General features: G+C 36.6%; 1 protein-coding gene across 1 annotated transcript; it reads left to right on the top strand.

The window, feature by feature from the left end:
* Positions 1-14,795: 14,795 nt before the first annotated feature.
* Positions 14,796-15,533, top strand: LOC110860175. Its single transcript, XM_022109234.2, has 2 exons — positions 14,796-14,907; positions 14,989-15,533. Exons 1-2 carry the CDS (start codon positions 14,855-14,857, stop codon positions 15,398-15,400), a joined length of 465 nt encoding a protein of 154 aa, XP_021964926.1. The 5' UTR covers positions 14,796-14,854; the 3' UTR covers positions 15,401-15,533.
* The last annotated feature ends 453 nt before the right edge of the window (positions 15,534-15,986 follow it).

Genomic DNA, 15,986 nt, shown 5'->3' with positions numbered 1-15,986 from the left:
CTTAGTCAATCGTATTGATCCACGTATCATCTTTTCACATCATTCTCTATTTAGAATTGAATTATGTATTACGGTTGAACATGGTTGGATTAAAAACCTTTAACCATTTACTATATCTGCTTCGAGCATACCTTGTGGCGCATAAATTTAAGAGTGACTGCTAAAGTTTTAAAAAATTGATGGGAAATGCATATCTAGAACCAATTTATATTCCAGACATTCTCCTTTGTGATGGAAATTTTAAAATATTTAACAAAACTGCAATATCCATACCTAAACTTTGTCCAGTCTACATATTTCTCAGACCCCAGAATTTTTCACAATAGCAGGAAAACAGGTCAACGCAGCCAACACTACAATTATCATGTTGGTTAAGATATTTGGTAAAAAAAATTGGCAGAATTCCCCAAGATGGGATCTATCATATTAGATCTGATAAAATTACCCGCTTCTAATATCCCCCTGGTCCTGGGGATACATAAGATATCCAATTGCACAAAGATAATCTCCATCACTGTCGTCGCCAAGACGTTCCAACTTTCGAAAAACAATTGGCAAACCTTATTTCCCACATTGGTTGCCCTATTTCTTACCACGGTGCACATTGCCGCGTCATTAAATTGGTTTCGAACCAATTTTTTAGTGCCCCTCCCAACATGGAAATTTGTTCTGGTGGCATATACTGGGTTTCTGTATGGGGTCATCACCGTCGGGCTGTTTCATTACGAAAGAGTGAGGAAAGAAGCCGTAATACTGGTGAACTCGTGTATCCATGCAGAATTGAAATTGATGCGGGATGGTAGGCATTATTTTTTTTTGGTTTTTAGTATATATGAACTAAAATATATATAAAATTCTTGGTTAAGTTGTGATTGGCAAGATTTGAGATCTGATCTAATTTTAGGAATTAGCACCTTCACTTATTTTAGGGAAATGAAGGCTTCATTCATGAAGAGGGCATGAGGGCGAATTAGGTTGAATGGAGGAAATGAAATATTAAATCAAATGAGTGAAGGGAATGAAGGAGAAAAGTAATGAATGATAGAAAAAATAAGGAACTAAAAAAGTTAAAGAAGGAATAAGGGCGAATGAGGGACTTTACATATTTACTCAAAAAAGTCGTAATATCCTTCTCTTGTGAAATAATTTTAATTTCGATTTACTTTTATTCATCTGGCATTCATATTCAGTTGATTAAACTGGTTTACAAGCTGTGACACCATACAAATAAATAACCTGATAGAACAGATGGAGAATAGAATAAGCGTCAGGTTAAGGAAATTTGTTTATTTTAAAGTGTTGATGGTGGAAGAGCATGGTGGTTGGACTGTGAACTATTTTTGAGCATCGATCAATCTAGTGGAGAAAAGTAACATATTTATATACATTATAATTACCCCTTTTAGTAACTAACCATTCTCCTTGCATAACACGGCATATTTACTGTAGGACAAATCATCTTCTTAGAAGTGTGTTCCATAGTTTTATAGCTCTATAGTTTATACTGTTCTGTGCGAACTTGGTATTACTGACGCTAACTGGCAATAAAGACTAGCTACGACTTTGTCAAGATTCAATTTTTGGGCAAATAAGCAGCAATATGCGTACTTTAGTAAAAATACATTCCTCCCCTATTTCAGAGTTAGTAAGCTACACTCTAACATAGTACTATGTAAACACAACTTGACTTGGCGACGATTGAACTTTGAAACTTTATAATTCCGGGTGAAATATTTGTTTTACAGGGGTTATACATCACGTCAATTTATACTTCGTCCTATTTGGAGCCTTAGTGATATCGACGATAGCCGTGGTACCTGTCGCAATTTCACTCGCAGCTTTAATTCGACCCTGCACTCCTCCCGTGATAAGTAGTTTGATAATTCAGTCCTGCAAGGATTGGGGGCATGATGGTGATTCTGGATTAATTATGCGATTCGCCGTAGGAATCCTGCAATACTACTGCTGGCTGATTATCTTGGGTGTGGTAGTCAATGGGGTATATATTCCATTCCTGTACCCGATCGAAATCAAGCTACTGATACTTAACTTTCTAAAGAGGTAAGATTTCCCGGTTATTCTGAAAAATCCTTATTTTTGGCGAACATTATGCTAAAATAAGTAATGCATGCAATCCAGACCAGTGTTCCGGGTGGCATAAATTCAAGTGTTAATAACCGATTTTAACCGGCCATTTTGGCGTGGCCAAAATGAAATATTTATTTTATATTTTCAAATTTTTACGAAGGAATTGAACCAATAGTTCTGGTGTATTGACAATTTCAAATCGAATACAATTAAATTACAAGTAAATAGTGTAACATCCCTATCTGATACTTTCTCAGTAATTTAATCGAATCAATTCAACTTGGAGAATGAAAATATAACTCTCTAATTCCGTCGTGTAGTTCTATTTGTTGAAACGAAATAAATTTAATTAAGCTTTAGTTTAATTAAAATTTGTATTTTGAGGTAAATTGGCAGTATTTTGGCCTCTATTAATTTTGACCAGCCACTTTTGACCACTTTTAACGCCACCCACTGGTCAAAATGATTTTTGGCCAGTAGAAATGGAACACTGATCCAGACTAGTAATAAATTTCTCGACGAGTTTTACAGGACGCAACAGAATTTCCAGAAAAGTGGTCATCGTCACTTAGTCTGGTACCGAATTCTTCAGCTAGTGTCTACAAATCACAACAATGCATGGACCCAGCCCTCTATGCCGGTCGGGATTGGTGGTATTGTCGTCGCGGAAACTGTCTCCCTGTACATCCTGGTTACTTCTCATGATCAAATACCTTTCCTAGTTTTACTGATATTTATAATTATAGCGGTCGATTGCATGTGTATGTATGTCGTTTTTAAAATTGCGTCCTACCCGTACACCAAATCGTGCCAGTTCATCGAATTCATGAAAACAAAGGATGGGACGAAATGGATCAAACGGTTCATGAGTTCGTGTCCCCCGTCCAGGTTAACGATGGGAGATGGCACGTTTTTCGACAGGTTGACAGCCTTTGTTGTATGGAAGAAGAGCATGGATTTTCTAATTACGCTGTTACTAATGTAATTGATGGATTGGGATAAATTTCGGGTGAAATATTTATTTATTTTGATAAAATTTGATTTAGATAATTAATTAATTAATTTAAATATTACAGCACTTTGAAGGAGGGAACAATTTGTGATTAACAATTACGGAAAAATTGTAGTTATTGTGTTACAGTAAATTTATTTATATATCTCATTTTTACAATTAGGATCACTATTAACATTAATTGTATTAAAGTTAAGATTTGCTTCTACTTTATCTAGCATAACCTTTCTCCTGTCTCTTAACCACCCCACAACTTTAATCCTTTGATAACCCCACCACTTTCCCAACTTCCTTGGCAAATATATTTCTCCGCAAAACAATACAACCTCAATTCCAACCAACGTGACTAAAAATAAGGACAATACCCTCACAAATTGCAATGATACTGAGCTACCCTCTGTATCAGCAACTTCCCCCGCCATCCAAACTTCCTTTGCACTAAGAAAACTTTGAAACTTTGTGACATATGTCTCAATCCATTTCTCATAAATCCCGGATTCTCGCAAACCCGCGAAAATTCGCGATACCACGCCAAACAAATAATTCTTCCTGACCATAGCCAACGTAACGACGCGGAACGGTGTATCTGACCCCTTTCCGATAATATATTGCGAATTCCCACTGTTTCTTGCAATTTGTTTAAAACGTGGGGATAATCAATTAAAGCGAAATTGTCACTATTTTCACCGCATTGGAGTAAAGATGCATTCATAATTATTTGAATTAGTTTTCCCCATTATACATGAGTCAAAGTTTTATTTAGATTGCGTAAAGTTGTGTAAAAGTTGGGAAATAGGGACTTATCCAAGTTGTCGATTAAATCTGGTAACAAAATATCTTTGAATTTGGAACTACTGGTAACAATTTTTAGGCCGGAATCACCCAGCTCTTCAATCGTTTCTGGCAGTGGAGGTAAAATTTGGGTCGTTAGTGCCGAGTAGATCGCCTCCTGGTAGAAATTGCTGAGGAAAAAGCACAAGAATCCCCAAGTCCCGAGCAAGGATATTTTGGTTGATATCATTTTTACCGGGGTAGTATCAAAGTGCCCCATGATAGAGGTAACACTCCAGAAATAGGAGGTGGCAATATTTTTGAAAATTTGGAGTCGATCAAGATGTTCGATCAAGATATTCGGGTTGAAGCTGGAACATGACCATGATTCCAGTACAGGACGATGTTATCGAAATCCAGGTCACCATATCATATGGGCTTATCATTGCTTCTAACCCTCCCACAGTGGTATGCTTGTTAGTGACGATGGCGAAATCATAGTAATTTATTTCCTCCCCGTAACTAATTAATTGGTAACGATCAACGCTTCTTGAGAAAAGTTGGAAATCTTGTGGTCTGATACCTTCTAAAATTATGTAGCCATAAACGCTCCCTGTGGGTTTGGGTGGATAGACACTGGTAAAATTAAGGAGTTTCTCCATAACCGAAGTTGCGCAATTAGTGTGTTTTTGAAAAAATCGGAAACCACTGGGTAAACATGGATGGCCTGGGATTGGTTCGCCTTGTCCAAGAAGAACGGGTTGCTGGTGCAGATTTTTGTGCAAAGTGGTATAAATTTTGTCAAATTTCGAAAGAGAGTAATGTCCCTGTAACCTGATAGGTTGGGAGTAGCAAGGGATACAAACGATGTAAAGGGAAGGTCCATCCAACACTACAAATTTTGAAGTTAAACCAATCGCGGGGTAGATTAGGTAGGGATTTTGAATTTCTAGGAGTTCCGCTATACTAGCGTGGAGGAATATGTATGCAGGATTTAGTCCTGTTTTGGATATCCCGAGGAGTAAGTGTGTTAAGGCGTTGAATCGATTTTGTAACCTAGCTTGAAATGAAGATCCCCAATATCGATATAAGTCTATGAAAGTAACCAGATTGGAGGTACTGTGTTTAGTTATTGATAGAGGTTTAATCAAGATATTTGAGTTGATATATGTTTCTAATGAATATTTAGTGCCAGAAAAGTCCCAAGATTTGTAATATTCTAAGATTACGGGAGTCTCGAGATTGTAGGAGAGCATGGTGTAAAAGAATGGTGGAAAATTTAAAACGTGGGTTCCATTCCCGGTTAGTATGAAATGCAAGGTGACATCTAAAAATAGATTTTTGTTCGTTGTAAATGTTCTCGAAGTAGAGACGCTTGGTGCTGGTAGAAATGCGGAGATTGATAAGAAGAACAGAATAAGATGCATGTTATATAAATTCTTAGGTTAGGTTTAGATTTCTAAGTTTGATATCTAAATATACAAATATTTTCAAAACAATTTATATATTATGATTTGTATGATTTTATGTTTGTGCGTTGTTCCATGACAACCAAGAGTTTGAATAAAATCCGTTGTAAATATTTCATTTGGATGACTTCAGCACACACATTGCGTGACCAAAGCGTTCACATATTGATTAGACAACCATATTCGTACAAACAACTCTTTCTTGTATTTAGAATATATGCGTTCAGTCTATATTTTTCAGATAGGGGTGGGGGGGGGGGGGGGAATATGCGGGGGAAAATAAACTTAATGCCAATCTTCCGTATAACATTTAGCACATTACATGTATTCTCGTTTAATTTACATTATTTTAGAGATGCAAATTAGTTGAGATTTGTATATGGATGAAAGTTTTTATGACATAATTACTTACGTTACGAATACGTTCGGCTCTTGCTTGCAATTTCCGCAGCCCGAAAAATGAAAATATGACAATTCGATGTAACCACGGCGTTCCTGAATGGTGACCTAGATGAGGAAGGTTTTTCAAACGACAAGACAAACCTCGCATGGCTCCTGATAAAGACCCTTTATGGCCTCAAGCAAAGTTCAAGGAATTGGAAGAAGACAATAACGACATTTCAAGCTAGCCTTGGCTTCAAATGCTCTGAATGTGACTCCTCAGTTTTATTGCAATGATAGAAGCGGACATTTTTACATTAAGTTGATGACGGGCTCATATATATGTGAAAAGGAAGAATTAATTGACGATGCTTTGCTCAAGATCAGACAAGAACTAGCCGTGAAAGTTACTCCTCCAACGCAATTTGTTGAGATACAAATCTCTCTTGACCCAGAAAATGGAACCCAGTAAGCATCTAGCAACAATGGTCGATTAAAGATTTGCTCATCCGATGCAACATGGATGAATGCATGCCTCAGTCCATCTCCAACCAATTTGGATCTGGTCCCAGCCATCCACAGTGATGAATCACTGTGGATCACTGAGAAATAACCTAATTTACATTTCCTATGAATTTTTGTTTTTGTTACGTCTACATGGACATCTCCTGTCGTAAGATTATTGTTTCCTGTTTTACTCTATCTCATTCATGAATACTTTTAGGTTAATCGCTCTGTATAAAATACACTTTGATTTGGTTCAGTAAACATCAGTATCTTTTCTGGAACCAAGCAGCGACATTACCTTTCTTGTATCTGACATCTTATGTTACCTTTTTTCGTAATTTGCTCCTGGTATTCAAAGTGAATATGTAAATATTTAGTTCGATCGTAGATAATACCTCGAAATTTCAGCTGGGGTTGGCAATTAACGTGTCGTACATCACGCCTAATAAAATCTATTAATTTTTATTGTAATATATAACAAATTAAATGTATTCGCAAGCATTCATATTTTTATTAATTTTTATAACCTCGACTACTCCTAGTTTTAAGTTTAGTAATTAAATTTTTTGCAGCCTTCAACTTTGCCAATCTCCTCCGTTTCTTCATTTCCTTCCACCATTTACAAATCCTACATTGCACATTCCTCCACCACCTCCACACCTTCCGCGGTAGATTAATCTCCCCACAAAACAATCCCACCTCTATGCCCACTAATACCATCAAAAATACGAAAAACACCCCAAGAAACTCCAACGATACTGATTTAGCCTCTTGCCAATTGTTATTCCCAACTTTACCCCCCACTCCGGTCATCCTTTTCATAAAAAAGTTGGCATAACTCTCAGTAACTTTCGCATTCTTGATTTCCTTTGTGTTAAAAAGGTGCTGTTTTGTGCCATGTGTCTCAATCCACTTGTCATAAATCCCAGATTCTTTCAAACACCGGAATATTTTAGATATCTCCGGAAATACATAATTCCTCCGAATCATGGCCAATATAAGTACCCGAAACGGTGTGTCTTCTGCCTTTCTTAGGATGACTTCATTCTCACTGTAAAACTCGATAGTTTCCCGCAATTCTTTCAAACTATGGTGGTAATCCATCAATGCGAAATTACTGCTTGTTGTGACAGTAACACTCTGATTTTCTTCGGATTGAAACACAGATCCGTTAATGATTGTTTCCACCAACGCCGTGTTCGGAATATGGACCGGTGTCAAAGTTTTGTTTAGTTTGTTTAAAATTATAAAGAAGGCGGGAAATCGTTTCCAATCCAGATTTTCGATCAAATCCCGCAACAAAACGTCTTTAAGTTCGGAATTGTACTTTGACCTATTTGAATCGAAGGTTATGCGTGTAGTGACAATTTTCAGGCCGGAATCACTCAGTTCTTCCATCGTTTCCGGAACGGGGGGTAAACTTTCGGTCGTTAGTGCCGAGTAGATCGCTCCCCTGGTAGAAATTGTTGAGAAAAAAGCAGAAAAATGCCCAACACCCGAGCAGCGAGATTTTACTGGATATCTGTTTTACCGGGCTAGTACCACACTGCCCCATGATGGAGGTAACACTCCAGAAATAGGAGGCGGAAATATTTTTTAAAAGTTGGAGTCGATTTAGACCTTTACTTAGAGAGGATGGTTGAAGTTGGAACATGACCATGATTCCGGTACAGGATGATATTATCAAGATCCAGGTAAACTTATCAAACGGACTTATCAAAGATTCTAATCCGTCCAGGATTGCATGCTTTTTAGTAACGATGAGGAAATTATAGAAATATATTTCTTCTCCGTAAGAGAGTAATTCGTATCGATCTGCGGTTCGGAAAAGGATATAGGAATCTACTACAGCTTTTTGATTTACTATTCCTAAACTGATGTAACCGTGCACACTCCAGGGTGGGTGGGGTAGGTAGACATTAGTGAAGTTTAAGCGGTTCCGGATAACGGTGACGATACAATCGGTGTGTCTTTGGAGGTTGACGAAATTACTGGGTGGACAGGTATTGTCGAAGATTGAACCTTTTTGTCGAGACTGACCGATTAAGACGGGTTTGCGGTGAAGATTACGATTCATTGAGGACCAAATGGTGTTCAGTTGGTAGAGTGAGAATTGTCCACTTAACTTGACAACTTGGGAGAAGCAAGGGATGCAAAAAGTGTACAAGGAAGGGCTGTCAAACACTAAATTTTGAAGTTAAACCTATCGCGGGGTAGATTAGGGAAGGATTTTGAATTTCGAGGAGTTCCGCCATACTAGAGTGGATAAAGATGTAGGCAGGATTTAGTCCCGTGGCAGATATCGCGAGGAGTAAATTGGTCAAGGAGTTGAAACGATTGTGTATCCTGGCTAAGAATGTGGGTCCCCAGAATCGGTATAAATCGATGAACGAAATCACGCTGGGATGTCCTAGTTTTGCTATTGGTGGGGATTTTAGTGGGATGGATGGATTCATATATATCTCAGGGGAGAATTTAGACCCAAAAAAGTTCCAAGTTTTAAAGTAATCTAGCACGATGGGGGTGTCAGGATTGAGGGATAAGATGGTATTAAAGAATGGCGGAAAATTTGAAATTTGGGTCCCATTCCCGATTAGGATGAAATGTAGGGTGAAATTTAGGAAGAGATTTTTCTCCATTTCAGTTGCTCTTTGAGTAGAGAAAGTTGATGTTTTATGTCGCGGGAGATTCAAATTAGAAAATGGAGAGTATCAATGTCCATATAATATTTGCAAATAAGGAATAACTTCCATTGATTGTTATTGTTTATTATCTGAACGTTTCAAAAACGGAATGTAAAGTGTTGACTAACTTATTCGTCTCCTGTTCTCATTATTTTATTTAGGTGACTTTACCGTTGCGAATGTTGCGTGACCAACACATTTTCCATGGGCTAAAAATGGGTATTTACATGTTCAAACACCAAATATAACATAGTCAAATATTCATAAACAGTTTTCTGTAATTAAATATGTGTCCAGTTGTCGGTTTTTGACCAGGGGGAAAGTCGTGCATGATAATACATATGTAACCAAAATATATGTGGAATATGTATATGTACATGGCTTCTATTATGTTTTTTCGTTTCATACTGGCTCTGTGTGGATTTCTTGCACTGCAAACAAAGAAATGCAAGAAACCGGAGCTCAAAGAAGCAGAACGCCATCTAGCAACGTACCCAATTAACTATGAATATGGGCGGGAAGAGTTTCTTGCGTTTTTTGCATTTAAAAAAAAACGTAAAAAAATACTTTCTTGCAATGTTTCATTGTAAGTTGCTAATTGCACCAGAGACACTGATATTGTGCTTAAATACGAATAAAGTATAATTTCTTAACGTATATATTCGATCAGGTATCAACCTTTGAATATGACAAAGCAGAATTTAATTTAATACTTTTATTCAAGACAACTTCCAAAGTTAAATTATTTGTCTCCTAATAAAATTTCTAGACTTGAAATTGATGACTAATAAACTTTTATTAAATAGGGTACATTTTCGTTAGGTTTGTGTACGTAGTTTAAGACAATTATAATCAGTTTTATAACTGACGGTCGACATTGATGTACCTATAAAAAGAAACCACTTAGGTCGCTTACGTATTTAAGTAAACCGATTTTTCAATTTTGCTTGTTAAAAGCAATAAAACCAATTAAATAAGAAATAGGGTATGCCCAAGACACGCGCAATTCAGTACCTCCGCATTGCTCGAATATTAATTTGATTCGGCAATCCTTTCAAAATTTGGTGTATAAATTTTTTTTATAAACTCCTAATCAACTTATGGGATTTATTCTCGTTAGTAAAGTAATGAATTCGCAGAGCTTGAGTAGGTACATAATTAAAAATGACAAGAGCTGAATTCAATGGAGATCATCTTACTAGTATTTAACAGTGCTAGGGATGTGGTTTGTGGGTGTTACACATTCACCTGAGTGGAGACCTATAAGCCCGTTGAGCATACAAAGTGAGCCCGTAGCACAGTAGCTGAAAAGTGCGGGGTGAAGAGAGCCTTTGTGTGCGGGAATTTCAACGGTGAACCAACGTTTACACTTAATTCTTTTAGAGATGTAACCTTCATTTCTTACCATGACGGTTACACCCTTAATGTGGAAATCTTTAGCAAATTCTAAATTCATCTTCTACCCGGGAACATACCCGATTCAATGGAATTCTAAGTTTCAATTAACAACTTACAACAAACCTTCAAAGATCATATGGGTTTTGTCCATGTCACTACTGTCTATTGCCACCGGAGTCTCAATGTTAATCCTGCTAGCTCAAATAGTTGGGTGTGCAACGGTACCATTTTTGGAATTGGTAATTTCCACAGTATTTTTCACATTTGGTACGGCAACGTTTATATTTGAGATACTTGTTCTCCTTTCTGCCGATACTGTGACACATTTCTTCAACGGTGTGGCAAGATTGGAAAGAAGGTGCAAGTAAATTGCTCAATTAAAAAAATATTTCACTTGCGAATTAAAGCATGTTAAATCTAATACAATTAATTAAAAATTAACCATCTTTAGGGTCTCGAAACTCTCGGATCGAACAAACCGCTAACATTGATTTGATCGGAATCATTCTAAATACATCCGTCACATCTTACGCAATATGTCCCTGGGTAGTTTACATCTTCGGCGTTTTCATCGGCCTGGATCTGTACACTCAGTTCGAAACCGTGCTATTGTCTCATGACACTCCACATATCTTGAAATATGTCCTAATTCTATTAAAAATCTTGATATTTTCTCCAATTTGTCAAATCGCGCGCGTATTTTCCATCATAATTTGTATCATTACGATATACTACAAAATTTTGGCGAGTTGTATCGCATTCTTGGTAAAGAAATCGTATCACATCGCTCTTCTTGGATGTGTCACGATTGACAAGTATATCTGCGAATTTTACACGTGTGTCATAATTGTGGTTACTTTGGCTACCTTCTTCGCTCCGACGATAGCCGTCATGATGTTTATGGGGTTTAGTACAACGGTAATGTTTAACTTTATATCGTTGAAAATGTATGATATCGTCCCGATGCCGATTTTTCTATTTTTTCCGACATTTGCCATTATTATACCAACGCTTGCCATGGTTATGATCCCGATGTCGATTGCCGTGTATGAGGATACGAGGGAACTTCGGAATAAGTGGAAGTATTTGTTGGCGATATCGACAGATAAGGGGTATGTGGCGAGGAAAATTAGAGCGACGAAAGAAATAGGAATTGATGTAGGGTTTCTTGCACATAATTTTTTTGTTTGCAAGAAATCGACACAATACACATTTCTGGAAGCGATGGTTTGTTATACGATTAGTGCTTTGTTATCGATAGAGGTGTAGATCAGGGATAGTTAGAGTTCGGTTATTTTATGTGATTTTTTAATTGTCGTAACTTGTGAATTTAATGTGTACTGTAATTTTTTGTCATTATCTGTGAATTACATATGGTGATAGCGCTGGACCAATTTGGCAGTGTTTCGGAGCCTTATGTTCATGAAGGTTGTATGGACTCCCAAACATATTTACAGAAATGTGTTATTGACCACCTGATTCCGTTCATCGTATAGCATCATAAAATCGAAAATGTAATTTTCTGGTCTGACCTTGCGAATATCTACTACGACAACAAGATGGCAGATGAATTTAAGAAAAATCTCAGTTTGGTACTCAAAGATGAAAATCCTTCAAGAGTCCCCTATTTTCGCCCAATCTAAACTTTTTGGGCTTTATGTAAGAAGGCATATTCTGAGGTTCATGAAACACCTGTAACTTCAAGAATATTTCGAAACCGATGGACGAAAATGAGCAATGAAGTTGCGAAGTCTTCGGAAAAGTCACTTATGGAAAATGTTAAGAAAAAGATTAAATGCGAGAAGATCAATGGATGAAAATCTAGTTTGTTTAGTAAAATCTAAAGGTGGAAACTAGTACTACATTCTATAAAAAAATCAAATTCTTAAACCAATTTTTTGACCATTTACAGGTCCAAACCAAAGTGTCTCAATGTTTTGTCCATATGCTCTAATTCCAAAGGCATCGTTCGGAAATACTGTAGAAATACGAAGGCCTGTACAGACCTTCTTACTCCAGCCTGTCGGTTTAAGGTATTTCTGAACGGTGCCTTTGCAATTAGTCGCGCAAATAGTAGTGATGTACTCGTTTTTTTGAGAAACAGTGTACATTTGGAAAATTAAGATACCTTTCATCAGACCCTTTTCAAAGTTGATGATCGAGTTGATTATTTGTATCGGAGCAATATCCAACCCAACATTCCATCCACAGGGGACCAGGACTCCGAAACAATTTACAAGCCAGGAATGGGAACCCCTGCAGTTTTTTCAGCATTGGAAGTTTTCCAAAGAATAAGTGACACGTGAGGACCAGAGAGTAACCCAGTGTCATGATTGATTGTAACTGGTACGCCTTTATTCGTTTGGATGACTTGATCAAGACGAGTTTCTCAGATCTGGAGTCATATTCGAAGGGTAGGGATCCTATTTTCCGAGCGAATTTTAATCGACGGATCAACAGGGGAAGAAAGTTGGTGGAATACATGATCGATGGTGGACTATCTAGAGAATGTTCACCTCCTCCTGAAACCCAAGGTGGATTGGGTTTCAAGTGCTAAAAGAGAAATTACGCCGTTATTTTCTAAAATGGTGAGGCGTATGTATTAAGATATCAGTTAATCAATCTGTCTCGTGGAAGGATATTAAGTCCACGCTTGAAGATAGTATAAGTCACGGTATTGGTACAAAGGGTTGACCTTAAGTAAAATTGATTTAAATAAGTGGAATAAGGTTTTTAGGGTATACTGTTTTGCTATTTAAATCATTATTTGAATAAGACCAAAATCTGATCGCTCTAATGAGTTTTTACGTAAATATCGATAACTACGTGATTACTAGAATTTACACAAGGTAGATGCGTTGGCAACTACGACGCTAAATAATCATGATCTATTCAGTATGTAGCTTAATAACATGGCAAAGCAAGCAACGAGGTGAAGCGGTAAAATAATGATATATTGTCCTTAATTCCTTGCACTGTCACGTATACAAAGATTGATACCAAGATTGCAATAGTTATCTTGAATATTGTCTTAATTATGACCTAAACTGTGCTTGTTTATTGAAAATGGAAAACAGAATTTGCTAAAGAAATTCAACCTACATACGTCGTGTGATTAGTAATTTAGTAAACTTAAAATATTTGAATTCCCAGTGATCATAATTTTTTTAAGAGTAAGAATATGTAGGATAAAATAAATATGACCAAAATATAATTCAAGCTATATACATAGATTGGAATTAATCTGTATGATCGATTAATTTATTCATTTAGAAGGAAAATTGTAATTTTGCGCTTCTAAATGTTTGATGAAAGTGAAAGGTTGATTAATTAATTAAAAATGGGTGATAAATATTTTGTATAAACTTCGTAATAACGGGAGAAATACAATTTTTAGTTAGCTACTTAATATACTTTCCTTTAATTTATGGTAGTTTTGCTAGATTTTATGAGAAATAGAATTTGTAAGCGTAGAATAAATTTTTGTTGGATTTTTTTTTTTCAGAATTTATGCAGTTAATTACTTACTTAGTTTACCATTCGTGACAGTGATGTTACTACTCATTGGATATTAATTATATTTCCGGATGCATTCTGTCCCTCCAAAATCAGCCATGTGCATATTGTATGAGGTTGATCTAATTTATTAATTCGATGAAATCTGACGTAACATCTCAAGGTTCTAATTAAAGGAAATATATTAAATATTTTGCACATAATTCATAATGCCTAGTCCATAGTTACATATTTTCATGTCATGCTTCCTATCCTGTAATACTAAATTTAGCATTGGAGGATAGGGAACATGACATGAAAATACGTGACTATGGAGTCGGCTTAATGCTTCAATCTACATTTTGATGGCTTTGTTGACGAGCCACGCGAAGAGTAAGGAGTTGATCAGGAAGTGGATTAAAATTGTGAGAAATGATTTAATAATCGTGGTTTTCGGATGTGATTGGGTAATGGAGATAGATTTTTTTAACCAAAATATGGACATTGAATGAGTAATGTGTAGAAAATTAAGCTAATTTTGTTAATTTGCAATCGAACTACTAAATAATTTACCAGCTCGGATAAAAATCATAGCAAATATGCATTCGCATTATGTATCTTAGATAATTCTACTCCTTGCATGAATTAGTCATCTTAAGTTCATGATAACCACTTTGATAAGACATTTAATTTGAGCTATTTTAAGAATATGTAAATTTATTTCCTTATTATTCATTTATTTTAACTTGTGTACAGTGTGCATCGATTTGTCCTACAAAGATTATCTTTCAATGCTGAAAAAAGGTATGGAAGGTATGTATGTGTACCTTGTTCCGACAAACCTACAGAAAAATGGGCATAGCTTAACTAGAAAACAAGCATGGAATCTAACCATTCCTAAATTCCACCACTTTTCCACCCTTTCTTGGAAAAGGACGATTTCTAATCCAAAAATAAAAAAGCCAAGCACAACACCCTTCACATTTCTCTACCTTCTCACTCCTCCATTCTTCCCCAAGGATTCATCCAAGACAGTGCAAAACTCAACAATGGCTACAAATCCACTTCCACCAAACTTCGGTGCCAGCATTGGACAATTAGTGTAAGGAAATTTATTTATTTTACTTAGGACATTATTTATTAATTAATTAAAAATTAAATTAATCCATCCCTGTATATCTAGCCGGGACTCGCTCCAGGCCGCAGGCATCGGTGGAGGAGGGCAACCATCTCAAGGTCAACCTCAACCTCAATCTGGCGCGGCCCCACCCCCAAATCCTTCCCCCAGAGGGGCAACAACTACCCGTAATGGTACTGATGGAAGAGGAGGTCATCGTTTCGAACAATGCACTGGCGACATCACGGTCACCACCGAGGTCATTGGTACGAAACCGTTAACACCGGCAGAAGAGGCGCGCGCACGTCGCGGCGCAGAGCATCTTTTGCGCCACGAATCGGCGGAAACTATAGATATGACGGATGAACAGTTACAACGACTCGTATTGTTGAAGAAGTTGAGGAGTTTGAGGGAAAAGAGGCGCCGGATGGAGGAAGCCCGACAGGGGGAAGGGGTTGATGACATGGTTATCATCTGATTGACGACTATACATACATAATTTGAAGGGGGATGACGATAAACAATTAATATTTTGTTATGTCGTTAGATAAATTTTTTTCACAATTTTCATTACAAATTATAAGTACATTTTCAAAAAATTATGTATTCAATCTCTCAATTTGCTAAATTAAATAAATTAATTGGATTTAATTTAAAATCAATGAAAGTATCTGTCAAGTATTTTAAATTGAAGTATGCACATAACTATGAATTCATTTCGATTAGATTATAAGAATTTTAGCATGGAATAGTTGCACTACTTAAATTAATATTTATGTACATAGAATTGCACACACAAATTATTTTGTTTAGCTACAAAAAACTAGTTGTGCAATCCTTCTGGTCCATTGATAGTGATTGGCCCCTGCAAATTATGAGATTCACGTACAAAGAGCTTCGGCTTGTGTGCCTGGACTGAATTAAATTAATCTATGAATGCTCCCTTACATAAGTCTCATTATGGTCGGAGCGTTATTACGAAAGGAAATTCTTATTTTATTATTCTCAGAGGTTTAGTGGTGCACGGATAGTAATTACACGTATCCGCCACCAAACCTGTCAGA

The sequence above is a fragment of the Folsomia candida genome, unplaced genomic scaffold (genome assembly GCF_002217175.1).
Source record: "Folsomia candida strain VU population unplaced genomic scaffold, ASM221717v1 Fcan01_Sc029, whole genome shotgun sequence".
NCBI lineage: Eukaryota > Metazoa > Arthropoda > Collembola > Entomobryomorpha > Isotomidae > Folsomia > Folsomia candida.
Note: the sequence above shows the minus strand (reverse complement) of the source record. Positions and strands in the feature narration are given on the sequence as shown.

Excerpts from the sequence above, each read along its gene's own strand:
- LOC110860175 (XM_022109234.2), top strand. The coding sequence starts at position 14,855 with ATGGCTACAAATCCACTTCCACCAAACTTCGGTGCCAGCATTGGACAA. Across the intron at positions 14,908-14,988 it reads GCCAGCATTGGACAATTAGT|CCGGGACTCGCTCCAGGCCG; the intron begins GTAAGGAAATTT and ends CTGTATATCTAG.